The sequence below is a fragment of the Trachemys scripta genome, chromosome 20, assembly GCF_013100865.1.
Source record: "Trachemys scripta elegans isolate TJP31775 chromosome 20, CAS_Tse_1.0, whole genome shotgun sequence".
In the NCBI taxonomy this organism is placed as follows: Eukaryota; Metazoa; Chordata; order Testudines; family Emydidae; genus Trachemys; species Trachemys scripta.
In genome coordinates this window covers 19,266,944-19,280,957 of record NC_048317.1, presented here as the reverse complement: position 1 = coordinate 19,280,957, position 14,014 = coordinate 19,266,944, and the positions used below count along the sequence as shown (strand labels likewise).

General features: G+C 43.8%; 1 protein-coding gene across 4 annotated transcripts in view; it reads left to right on the top strand.

The window, feature by feature from the left end:
- The window catches only part of RLF (RLF zinc finger), a 109,125-nt gene that overhangs the window by 61,244 nt on the left and 33,867 nt on the right, over positions 1–14,014 (top strand). For all 4 annotated transcript variants that reach the window (XM_034753861.1, XM_034753862.1, XM_034753864.1 and 1 more), the window contains one exon: positions 2,417–2,619. In XM_034753861.1, the coding sequence (XP_034609752.1) occupies positions 2,417–2,619 (203 nt within the window). The remainder of the gene's footprint in view (positions 1–2,416; positions 2,620–14,014) is intronic.

The following is a 14,014-nucleotide window of genomic DNA, read 5'->3' as shown; positions in this document are numbered from 1 at the left end:
CTGGCGAAGATGCTCTTCCCTCTCTTCGTTAGGTGGAGCCCATCTCTGCCTAGCACTCCTTCTTCTTGGAACACCATCCCATGGTCGAAGAATCCAAAGCCTTCTCTCCGACACCACCTGCGTAGCCATTCGTTGACTTCCACGATTCGACGGTCTCTACCCCGGCCTTTTCCTTGCACAGGGAGGATGGACGAGAACACCACTTGCGCCTCAAACTCCTTTATCCTTCTTCCCAGAGCCACGTAGTCTGCAGTGATCCGCTCAAGGTCATTCTTGGCAGTATCATTGGTGCCCACGTGGAGAAGCAGGAAGGGGTAGCGATCCGAGGGCTTGATGAGTCTCGGCAGTCTCTCCGTCACATCGTGTATCCTAGCTCCTGGCAAGCAGCAGACCTCTCGGTTTTCCCGGTCAGGGCGGCAGATAGATGACTCAGTCCCCCTGAGGAGGGAGTCCCCGACCACCACCACCCTCCTCCTCCTCTTGGGAGTGGTGGTCGTGGAACCCCCATCCCTAGGACAGTGCATCTTTTGCCTTCCAATCGGTGGAGTCTCCTTCTGCTCCCTTCCCTCAGATGGGCCATCTAGTCCACTCTCCGCATTAGCACCTGTAGAGAGAACATGGAAACGATTGCTCACCTGTATCTCCATTGCTGGTGCATGGACGCTTCTCTTTCTTCTTCTGGAGGTCACATGCTGCCAAACCTCCTCACAATCCTTCTGTCCCTGCTGCGCCTGCTCTGAATCTTCAGAACATTGTGGCCGTAGAAGCATCTCCTGACGTCTGTCCAGGAAATCTTCATTTTCCCTTATGCAACGCAGAGTCGATACTTGTTTCTCCAGCCCTCGAACCTTCTCCTCCAGTATGGAGACCAGCTTGCACTTTGTACAGACAAAGTCGCTTCTGTCCTGCGGAAGAAAGACAAACATGGCACAACCTGTGCAGGTTACAACAGCTGATCGCTCACCTTCCATATCACCGTCCTCTTAGGAGCTTCCTCAACTGTTGCAGGAACTACTCGGAGAAACCTGCAGATGAAAGCCTCAGTGCGCTCTCCCTAGGCGAACTCCCAGGCAAACTCCCGCTGTTAGCCTCTGCTCTTCGCCGCTCAGCTGGTTCGCTGCTGACTGCCCTTATATACCAGTCAGGCCCACTCAAGGCCCAGCTGGAACAAAGCACTCCCAATTCACACTTTTCAAACAAACAAGCAAGCAATCAAGCACACGGTCAAACTGACCAACTGTCCCAGCAGCAGACACTCAGATACTCACCAACACAGCCCCCCTAATGCAGCACTTAGCGTACCTCCTCTCGGACAGCTCCCAGGCAAACTCCCGCTGTTAGCCTCTGCTGTTCGCCGCTCAGCTGGTCACAAATGAATTGAAGACAACCCCCTTTTTAGGGAATCTTAGCTCAGGCACCAATGGGTGTGTCTACACTGCAGCTGGGAATGTGGATAGACAGACATGCAAGCTTCGCTTGAGCAAGCACACTAAAAATAGCAGTATGGCTACAGTGATGCAGGCCAGGGCTCAGACTAGCCACCCAAGTATGTACCAGGGTGTTGTGTGGGATAGTACTCAGGTCACTACCCGGAGACCCTGCCTGTGCCACTGAAGCCATATTATTTTGGGGGTTTTAAAATTGGGTTGGGCTCGAATTTGAATACAGGACTTCTGTCTATTTAGAATGCTTTTCATAGATTCATAGAGCAGAAGGTCAGAAGGGACCACTGTGATCATCCTGTTTACCTCCTGTGTAACACAGGCCATAGAACTTCTATGAATTAAATCCTGTTTGAAGTCAAGTAGTGCTTTCCCCCTTTCAGAGTGCCTCAGAATTAATTTCAGAAAAGGACTTCTATATTTTGTAATTTTTTGGTAGTGTTATAACTAGATTTTAGACACATTTCATAAAGCATGCTTTTATTTTGGCTGAACATGTAGTGTTTAGTGTATTGTTTGAGATACTTAGTTTTCTAGTCATGGATAGATGCTGTAGAAATAAAATATATTAAACTTACCCAACTTAAAGTACAGGAAAAAGTGTCCTGGTCAAATTTAATATTTCTCCTCATGAAAAGTACTATAGGAACTGAGTGTCTCCTAATGCTGTGCTGTGATGTCTGTTGAGCCAAAGAGGCTACCGTCCCTTACTAATATACTAGCACTACTTTTGTAGCATAGCATTCCCTTATCGCTACACAGGTGCACTGCGAGTGTGGTAATTGGTATGAAAACACCACTGCTTATTCATTATTGTCCATTTCTACTGCAACAAGGGTTTCATATCTCTTATCTAAACGTTGACCAGACCTCAGCCTGTTTCTTACAAAATCAAAGTGGTGTGAATGCAATGAGGCAACTAAGTGCCAACTGTAAATTTGGTATATTCTCAAAGGTTTTTTTTCTTTTCCTAGCCAATAAATTGGTTACACGAGAAGGGCCTTCCTTTCTGCAGATGCGAGTAAAACACTTGATGAAGTCAAACTGCATTCCACAAGCTACTTTCTTGTCAAAATTATGTGCAGATTCTCCAGAAATTTCAAATGTATCATCTTTTCGCCAAGCCTACATCACATGTTTGTGCTCTATGCTGCCTAATGAAGACTCTATTAAAGAGGTTAGTAATCATAGCCCCTATTAATGTGTGAAGTTTCTATCAAGTGCATTTCTAAATAAATTTGGCTAATGCTAAGGTTATAGAGGTTTTTAAAGAAAAACTAAAATATAAAGACTTCAGGCCGTAGTATGAAAGTGCATTTAACGCTATTGCTACAGATACATATATGCATTATATACAGTCTATTAATGTGGGCTTATACATATGTTCAGCCATGCAAAAAAGGTTTGAGTGCGCTAGATCCTCATTTGCCTCAAGTATAAATCTAAAGTCTTCCCTTCAACTGTCCTATGCACTGTGACACTGTACTCTTCAGATGCAAAGGAATAAAATGACTGTTCTAATAGAGTGAAAACTAATGTAGAAAAGGAGGGCTGGGGAGCCATGGGCAAACTCCTCTAGTGTCTAGTGGCCTGAACCTCTATGATCCTACTACTTTGATTAAAAAGTCCGTTTTCTTTTCTTTTCAATGTAGTCACAACTGTGCTAATAGTGAACATTGTAATCGAGGTTGCAAAACTGTTGCCACTATAACCCCACTTGTTACTTTTAATTGAATTCACTGGGCTGAAATCTGAAATGCTTGGTGTCAACTTGAATATGAGAATTTGGGGGGCGGAGGAGGGGGGGAGTTTGAGCAAAATCTTTTTAAGCCATTTTTGTGTGTGTGTGTGTGTGTGTGTGTGTGTGTGAGGGGGAGATAATGAGCAGGACTTTCCATTGTTTAAAATGAAATGTGGCTGAATAACTCAGATGTTTGCACTTCCCAGCTTCAAGAGACTAGGCCCCTAATTAAGGCCTCTCTGCTCAGTCCAGGGGGAAAAAATTAAGAGCAAACACATTATTTGAAAATGTGGTGGTGTGTATGTTAGCAAATCTGTTAAACATAGTGTCAGTGCTTTGCCTGGGAGTTAACTGGACAGCTGAGCTTCACAGACCCAATTACTTTGAATCAAGAAGTTGAACCGAGGTGGCGAAGAGTGATGTAAAGAACTGGTATTAGCAGGAGCAGGGGATGTGGTTTCTTCAAATGCTTATTTAGAAAGATGTTGCGCATACATGTACAGCTACTTACATGCCTTCTTTCCAAAACTGCTCAGGAGGCTCTCTGGCTCTCTTAAGTTCTTAGGCACACTTGTCTCACAAGTATTATAGGCAGGGCTGGTAGCACAGCCAATTAAGTTTGCGTGACACTTCTCATTTTTAGATCCTGTTCTCAGTTGCTTATAATTCTGCTAAACTTTTAACTATTTGGGTTGAAATTTCCATGCCATGTGTCTCCCTCATGCTCTGAATATTTTTGGAAAATTTCAGCCAAGAATTTCAGTTATTTCTGAGAACTAGGGTAGGGGAAAATGTTGTTTTGCTTGTGTTTAAAAAAGAAAGTTGTCAGTTTCTTCTTTGACAAACTCTAGAGCCTCCATACTTTGGAGCAGGGATTTGAACTTTGGTAGTGGGGTGTCCTTTGTCTCAAGGATGTGCCTTCTACAATCTCTGTGAAAATCTGTCCAATTTTGACCAAGTTATAAGCCTTTGAAAGATATAGTAATTTGTACATGCCACTAAATTCCTCAAAGATCCCATCTGCAGTGGGCATGCTGCAGCCTGAGGTTGAGCAGGACTTTCCCTGCAGCTGCAACTCAGACTGTTGTGGGGCCCTGCATGGTCCAAGTTCAAGCACCTGAACTGAGACCGGCAGCCTCTTTTTTTTTTTTTTTTTTCCCCCTGTGCTGCCAATGACACACACATGCACCGACACCCCCTGCTGGGCCCAGGCAGCATGGAGGAAGAAACCATCTGATTTACATGCAGAGTGGATAAGAGCCCAACCTTTAGTGGAGCGTTAGATTGAGACAAGGAGACTGGGGGCGGTGGGGAGACTGGTGTGACAGATCTGGTAATTTCCTGCAATATTCAGGACAGATCTTGCTGGATTAAGTTTATTGTGAGCCAGGGATTGTAAGTAATTCCATGGGGGAGGGGGACCACATCCCTCCAGGAGCTAAGAATGGGGAGGATGACTAGGCAAATTCATTCAGATTATAATACTCCAGAGAGCAATCTGCACCTGGAGAGGCTTGGATGTACTCGTTCAAACTGGACTCTCCAGAGAACCAACAGACTATCGGGAAATCCTCTCTTTAATAGCCTGAATTTAAATGGGCCAAGGGCCTACTTTTTGATCCAGCAAATGGACGGGACGTTCTGTCCGAGAGAAACCCCACTCCTTTGGGGGAAGGGTTGGAAGAACTTGACTTATTCATGGGGATGCTTGTTCTAAGCTAGCAGGTGTTGTGAACTTGTGACCACAAAAAAAACCCTCTCGATGGAGTTTGAAGAACAGATCACCTGTCAGAGCCCTTGTTGGAGTTGGGGTGATCTCAGATAAGCTTATTAGCATGCGTGTAGTGTTTTTTTTAATTGTTTTAATGTTTTTTCTGTAATGATTTTACTTGAAGAATAAACGTGATTGCTTAGAAAGGGCTGTGTGGTAATTTATACCTATGGGCAATTACACTGTTTATAGCTTCTGAGGAGAAAGCAAAGCAAGCCTGCTTAGGCAGTCTGGCCTGCTGGGGAATTCTCAGTGTAGGCAAGAAAGTGCAGCCTGGAAAAAAAACGAATCAAGGGGGAGAGACGTGTGTCCACTTGAGGTGATGTCCAGGGAGCTGGAAGCATGAGTTGGTGCCCTTGGTGGATCATAGAGGGAGAATAAAGGTACAGCTACTCAGATCTATCACAACTGGGTGCAACTGGGCAAAGAGATTGGGACAAGAAGCCATGGGGTAGTAGGGACTGAAATTTGAGGAGCTTGGGGAAGGTAGATTGGGACTGGGAGCTAATGGGGACTGCAAACATGGGTGGGCTCGGGCAACTGGAGGCCAGGATTGGTGGGGAGAGACTGGGATGGGATGGGAAAAGGAGACTGGGATCAGAGAAGCTTGAGCAGTGGAGACTGGGAATGGGACTGGGACAAGAAGCCACAGAGGGGATGAGACAAGTCTGGGACAACCAAGTGGGAGGGGAGGAGGCAAGAGGGATCACACTTGAGGGGAATGGGTAGAAGACTGTGCCCACTAGAGAACACTCTCCTCAAGAGCCTGGGATGGAACACAATATTCCTGAGTCTCACCATTCCTCTATTAGTCTACTGTTAGCAAATTCCTGTGAAACTCACAGGCAAAATGTCCCAATCCTCTCGTGTGTTGGTTCACGTAGAGAATAAGCCTATAACTTCTATCAGTTACTCCAGCAATTCAGATGATGGAGGTATGTTAGACCAAAGATTTCAGTCCTGCTGATGACCCATGTGGGTATCTGTATGATGCCTCAAGATATCACGTATGTTTTTTGGTTTGCATTTTTTAAAATCTAGGAAATTGCACCTCAAAAACTGTTAAAGGAACATTAAGGTTGCATAGACAAGCACTCAGTCAGGAAATGCCAGAATTAAGGTTGCTTGTGCCTAAGTTCTCTACAGTCCACATGCTTAGTTGGATTTCTTTGAAATTTGGTGTGCCTCAGAAGGGTGCAGGGTAAGGTTATTTACATGACCCAAATTTTGAGTCATTTGAGCCAAGGATTCCAGAGAGAGAGAAGCCTGGGGGGAAAGACATTTAGGTTTTTTGTAAAAGGTAAAGATCAAACTATTGATATGATGTGGGTCACAATGGTCTCAATATGAGTTTTATCCAAGGTAGTGCATGGCAATCACTAAATCTTTGGGGGACCCAAGCTGAGAATGTATGTTTTCTTAATGTGGCTGTGCCAATACAGAAACATAACTAGAGGGTTTCCATTCCTGCCATTTTATATGCTTTGAAGCTCTACTCTTGTAAATGCTCTAAAATCCAATGGTTAATCTGACTGTTTTGAAATTTGGTGCCCTTCATGAGGGCACCAGTTAGAGTTAGTGATTCATATTTGGGGTCATTTGACTGAGGAGTTCCCAAATTACAGGTCCACCCTCCCCACCCCCCAAAAATAAGTTTCCTTCTGCTGCCTCATACTGTTAAACAGAGAGGTACTGATCACTGAATTAATCAGACCTCCTTGTGTTTGCTATGAAGTTACCATTCAATTAACTTAATTTAGGATAAGTTAATCACAAACCCCCATTTGAAACAAAATGAGTTTTGAATTGAGTGACTGGGGATGCGAAAATTTGAGTCATGGGTGCCAGTTTTATTTTGTGAGGGAATGTAATCAAAATATTTGTGGTGGGGGATTAGATATGTGAATGCTTCCTGGGAGAGGAGGAGGAGTGGGGGAGCAGGGGGAGAGTGGAAGGGGTTATGGGAAGGAGGATAAATGGGGATGAGTGGTAGGGGAGGGGAGAGAGGTTGTTGGCTTAACTAAGGAGGCATGACACCCTTCAGCTCTGCCAGTGCACCCAAACCACCAATGTTGCCAACGTAGCGATTTTTGTCACTAGATTTAGTGACTTTTTGGTTTCCCTAGCGAGGAAATAAGTTCAAAGCGACCAGCCACAAATCTGACTTTCACTGCCGATTACAGTGATATTCAGAGAAAGAAGTCACCAATTTGTATAGTCAGAAAATCATAATAAAATCCATTCCATGCTTTTCTTAATAAATGATCCTGGTGGCAGCCCTCAGTCCTGGGGAGTGGGAACAGGGGGAGGAAGAGGAAGAGATGGTGTCCAGACTGGAGACAGCAAACCTGCCAAGCTAGGGGAGGCCTGGGGAGCAGCAGCCAGAGACATTGATCTGCAGATGTGGCCTGCCCTTGAGTCGCCACGCACTTTCCGTTTCGCGCTCCCCGTCAGACTTGTCAAGGCTATGATCAGGTGGGGAGGGAGGAGGCTGAATGGGGGCGGCTTGGCCAGGTGTGCACAGCGGAGATGGAGTTTCAGCCACTGCCTCCCAAACCCTGGGAGAACTGGTGCCTCGGGGTACTGTGGTATTCCAGTGAGTATAGCCTTCCCCGCCCCCTCCCACTCCCTGGGACTCCCTCTCAGGGACCCTGCTCCCTCACCACTCTCCCCGGCCCCAGGGAGAGACTCCCTCACTTGGATATTGCCCTGGGTGCCCCAGGGTCATTGGGGGAGGGCGGGGGAAGAGATTCCCCTCGTGAGATGGACACTTCTTATTGCATCTGTCTGAAATGTTCCCTCATGTAGGTTACATAGTAACATCTAACGACTTTTCAGAGTTTCTCTGATGACTTTCCGCTATGTGGAGTTGGCAACACATTGAGTTGTGTTACAGGAGTGGGAATTAACAGTGATGGAAATGTTTGTGTACCAGGGAGTGAAGGCTTCAGGGAGATGTCTTCCCTTCTTGTGGTGGGGAGGCATCGGTACAGTAATGGGGAGGTAGCCAGATTGGAGGGGGAAATGCATTGAATGGGCTATGGTCATGGCTTGGGAGATGAGCTGAAGCAGGGTTGATGGGGTGCAGCTGGGGATGGGGGAGTAGAGTGCATGGTTGGCTCAGTATGTTAATTGCAGGGCATCATACATACAATTGCCTTAAATGACTGCTAACTCCTACCAACGATGTATCTTTTTCCTATTAAAAAAACTAGGGAAATTGGCCAAAAAAAACACATTCATGCAGAGTTAAAGTTGTTTGATATGTCATCTCCTTGCAAAACATTGAGTTGAGCAAAACTCAAGCTTCTGAAAACTAGGAAATGCCCAGTTAATGTTATGTGGCCAATCACACATACCTTTGCTCTACTGACTCCACAGTTGCTGAAATGGGCAAGCTCTTCACCTCCTCTTACAACCTATTCGCTCTCACCCGTAGATTTCATCTAACACTTTTAAAGGACAAAAAGGAGAAGAGGGGAAAAAGGTTGCCCATGCCACCTTCCCTCTGATCCCCTGGAGATGGCAGTAGCCAATGGTAATTATTTGGATACTCCAGCTGTAGTCAGTGTGTTTAAGTGTACACTAAATGGTGCAGGCGGTAGTTGAGCCTGCTTGGTAAAGGTGTGTTTGTGGTAGGAGGATGTGTGGATTACTATGAGGTATGAGACAGGGCTGTGATTTATATGAGATCTATGTTTTCCCCCTCATTTGTATGTGAAAAGGGAAGCAGTACACGTGTACGTTCAGGATGCAGTAGACCATTACTTCTATTCAGAATTTTGTAGGTTATGTCAATAGCAAGGCATAGTGCTGTTACTGTAAAGGATATTGTCAGCAGTGAGGTGGAATATGAGAGGATTCTAATTGTTTAATGCTGGTTAAGTGAAAGTGAGATTGTATCCTGGGAGTGAGTGTAAGGGAGTTGTAAAAGGCTGAGAAGTGGTTCTTAAATTGTACGTGCTTAGTATTCTTTCCTGGGAGTAGGCTAGGTGTGTGAGTTTATTCTAGGATCTGGAACCTCCTAAATCTTACTGTGCCAAAGGCCACTGTGAGAATGTGCTACGTGCAAACTGAGGCATTTCTCAGAGGGTAGAGGGAAGGTGATGTGTGCAGCCTTTTTTGTTGTTGTTTGTCCTTTAATAACACTGCTCTACAGCCAAAATGCTTCTGAAATAAATGTAGTCAAACTTTACTAATTCTGGGTCACGGAGAACAAAAATGATGCTTAAAATTGTTGATTGGCTCTAGTTTTCAAGATATGCTATTGGGTCAGTATATACGACCCTTGACTTGGGAATGGCGGAGGATAAGTGAGTTATAAAGGGAAGGGATCTCAATTTAAACCAGAAATGACTAAAATACATCTTTGACTGGAACTATGAATAAATCTATGATTGGGTTTGGACAGTACTTGTTTTTTAGGCAAAACAATGAATGATGCAATCTGAAGCTGGTATTGCGTCATACATGATATGAATTGCATCCTGTTATTCCTAGAAGTCATGGATGATGCAATCATAACGAAGCTTACATCACTCTGCTGAACAAATTGCCCTATATCAGCTCTAGAAATCATACAGTGTTGTGCTCTCTTATTTGTCAGTGTTCGATTTTTGCAAAGGGACACATTTCTGTTTAGCCAAAGTGAGCAGAGATGCCTCGTACTTGTGTGAACAGTGCAGATAACTTCTGCTATGTTTGTGGTGAAGTCACTTTTGCATCACAAAAGCGCAGTATAACCAGTATGGTTAAGAAAGCCTATCACCTTTATTTTGGCTGCAAAATTGGAGATCAGGACAAGAGGTGGGCCCCACACATATGCTGCAACACTTGTGCAACAAATCTTCGCCAGTGGTTGAACAGGAAAAGGGAATCCTATGCCTTTTGCAGTGCCAATGATTTGGAGAGAGCCAACCAGCAATTGTTACTTCTGCATGGTGCCTCCAGTTGGGAAAGGTGTGTCAAAGAAGAAAAAGTGGACTGTGCATTATCCAAACATTCCATCAGTTATACGCCCAGTACCCCACGGAGAAGGACTGCCGATTCCTGATGCACCAGAATCATTCTCACTTGAGTCAGACGAGGAAGAGGATGAAACTTCTGGTCCTGAACCATCAATGTCACAGGACCCACATTTTCTCCCATCCTCCTCCTCTGAACCACACCTCATAACACAAGGTGAACTGAATGACCTTGTCAGGGATTTGGAACTACCCAAGAGTAAGGCAGAGTTGTTGGGCTCCAGACTACAGCAGTGGAATCTCCTGGCAGGTGATGTTAGGGTTTCCATGTTCCGTGACCGTCAAAAGGATCTTGTCCCATTCTTCTTCATGGAAGGTGATCTTGTAGCCTGCAACAACATCGATGGTGTGATGGCAGCCCTCAACATCGTTCACGATCCAGATGAGTGGAGACTGTTCATTGATTCATCGAAGACGAGTCTTAAAGCTGTTTTACTGCATAATGGCAATGTTTTGCCATCAAATCCAGTTGGTCATACAGTCCATATGAAGGAAATCTATGACATGAAACAACGGCATGGAAAGCCTTCCAGTTAGTGGCAATAAATTTTCTCGGAAACAACAAGGCAGACAACTACAAGTTGTTGGTGGAAAACCTTCTCCAGGCATACAAAAGCCTTGGTTGCAACATGTCACTAAAGAGAGATTTTTTTGCACACTCATCTAGATTTTTTTTTCCCACCGGACTGCGGAGCAGTGAACGAGCACGGCGAGCGATTTCACCAGGACATTGCAACAATGGAGAAACGCTATCAGGGCAAATGGAGCCCATCAATGCTTGCAGACTATTGCTGGTTAGTGACAAGAGATGCTCCATTTAATGAATACAAGAGACAAGTCAAGAAGCGCCGAGTAGACACTGAATAGGACTAAACTATGTACGTAATAGTTTTTTGCCTTTTTGTTTCGTAATAAATTTTATTTATATAACCCTTTTGCTGATTTTTAAAGTGTTACATAAACAGGACAGGTGAAATATTATCATGTAAAGCAACCATAAACACATGAAAAGACCTAGACTTACAATTTATGGTTAAAACTCTATCTACACAATATAAATAGACATAAAATGTGTAAACTTAAATATCTTAGAAACAGTAGCCAATCAGTTGTTTTAATTGTCATATTTGAATTCAGCACATCCAAAATACATAATAGCACATTTTATCTCTGAAGCAGACGACTTCTCAAAAATTGTAGACCAGTGTAATGTTAGATGGAATCCTGTGGATGAGAATGAATGGGTTGTAAAAGGAGGCTCTTCCTTGTACATTTCAGAAACTGGGGCTGGCAAGGTTAAGGTATGTCTGGTGTTAGGGCATATTGGGGCACTCCTGAAGAAGAGGAGAGTTAAGGTTGCATGGCCAGTCTTAACTCTGTATTTCCTGGTTATCAGAAGCTTGATTTTTTTTTTTTTTTCTTTTCCTTAACTCAGTGCTCTGTACAGGATGATAATACCATCAAGCAACCTTAAGTCTACATTAACTTAACTTTTTCCTATTGATAGTACTTTGAACATATAAAGCACAGCTTCCATTGACTTCAGTTGCAGCTGTGTGCGCATTCACCATTTACAAAAATCAGACCCCCAGTTTCAACTCAGCCATCCCGATAGTGAGAGGGACCATTAATGACCCCCTGTGAAAAGTTTGAGCCCGGTCTGTACTACAAAGTTACGTTGGCATAGCTATGTCGGTCATGGGTGTGGAAAAAAAACACACCCTAGCTGACATAGCTATGACTGCAAAAACCCTAGTGTAGACATAACTTCTGTCAGCATAGCTAATGTTTGTGGAGTTGGTGGTACAATCTGGGCAGAAAAATTCCTATTGACAAATACTTAATCTACACTAGGGGCTCTTCTGGGATAGATATACCAGGAAAGAATTTGTATTGTCGACAAGGCTTTGATTTAAGTGACATGACCAGCATCACATACCAAATGTGTGGCACAGGCAGGGATAGAATCCAGTTCTCCAAGGTGGTACTCAGCTGCCTTAACCATGAGATAATTGTCTCTTCCTGCAATCCCTTGCCCATTCTCATGGTGCTCCCTATGGGTCTGTCCTCCAGAGGAAGCCCTGGAAGGAGCAACAGTTGAGCCAAATCACAGGGCAGTGCTCCCTAAACTTTGGGGGAGAAATCAATTTCACCTCCTTTCTCACCCTGCCATTTGTTTTTAAAGGCTTGCCCATATTAATTTGTACCTCTTCCATATATTGTTGCCTAGTTCTAGCTCCACCGACTTTGGGAAACACTCCTAGTGTAAACTTTAGAATATTCTACTATTTTCAGGAAGATTCTTACTTCCATGTGTGACTTTAAGTATGAGTAGTCTCACTGAAGTCCTGAGTGGAACAAAGTGCTTGCAACAGAAAGAGAATTTGGGTCAGAATGTAAACAAAAAGCATCTTGCACTAGAAGTTGTATGTGAATATCTAATTCAATAACTGCTTCCCTATTGATACAAATGATCAGTCACCGCTGTAATACTCATCCAATTGAGACTGTAAGTTTTTGAAAATGTAAATTGCTCATGTTTGGGGAAGGGTGTGCTAGCAGGCTGGCATTCCTACTGGGGCAGAGATAGGATTGTGGTAGGTTGTTTCTGGTATATTGTTTGTTCTATAGTGTTCTGTACAAACAGTTCCACAAATCCTTGCATGTGTTAAGTCTCACACTCAGATCACTAAATTAAGCAATTATTAGGTTGGGTTAATAATTTTGGGTCAGATTAAACTGGTATTTGGAGGTATACCATACCAGCAGTACTTTGTAGTAAAAATGATCCCTTACTGCTCTGTTGGTGTGTATTTTTTACTTAGTAACAAATAAAAACTTTACTGCTAGAGAGATGGAGCTGGCTTCTGTTCCATCTTGAGTTATCAATTGAATTGTCCAGTCCTGCACAACTATTTTTCAAAGATGTCAGAGGGCGTAATTTATTCCGGAGAATGTTTATTTGTAGCAATTACTCACAAGGTAGAAAGAATGCAGCATTAACTCTCAAAATTTTCAAAAAGAACAGGAGTACTTGTGGCACCTTAGAGACTAACAAATTTATTTGAGCATAAGCTTATGCTCAAATAAATGCTCAAATAAATTTGTCTCTAAGGTGCCACAAGTACTCCTGTTCTTTTTGCGGATACAGACTAATATGCTGCTACTCTGAAACCTCTCAAAATTTGGGTTGACTTTGCAGTACTGGTGATTTGGGAAGAATATCTTTGCTAATAGTGTGCAGTTTCTTTGTGACACCAAAAAATGGCATCCCACAGTTAAGTTTTAGTCGCTTCTTAAATTGCTAGTCCTTATGGTTATGAAGAAATCCTGTAATTTGAACCAAGTGGTTCTGTCTTCCCAAGTCTGCAGAGAAAAAATAGTTCTGAATTACCACATTCATCTCCATAATGGTTCACAGTCAAGCTAGAAGTGTATATTGAGTGGGGTCCCACAGGGATTGGACCTGCTTCCAGTTTTGTTCAATATCTTCATCACAGATTTAGATAATGGCATAGAGAGTACGTTTATAAAGTTTACGGACAGTACCAAGTGGGGAGGGGTTGCAAATGCTTTGGAGGGTGGGATAGCTTGCTCAGTGGTTTGACCATTGGCCTGCTAAACCCAGGGTTGTGAGTTCAGTCCTTGAGGGGGCTGTTTACGGATTTGGGGCAAAAATCTGTCTGGGGATTGGTCCTGCTTTGAGCAGGGGGTTGGACTAGATGACATCCTGAGGTCCCTTTCACCCCTGATATTCTGTGGCGAATAGGATTACAATTCAGAATGAGCTGTACAAACTGGAGAAATCATCTGAAGCAAATAGTGTGAAATTCAATAAGGACTAATGCAAAGTACTCCACTCAGGATGGACTGTCAATTGCACACATACAAAATGGGAAAGGACTGTGAAAAGGGATCTGGGGAATATAGTGGATCATAGAAGATTAGGGTTGGAAGAGATCTCAGGAAGTCATCTAGTCCAATCCCCTGCTCCATGCAGAACCAACCCCAACTTAATCATCCCAGCCAGGGCTTT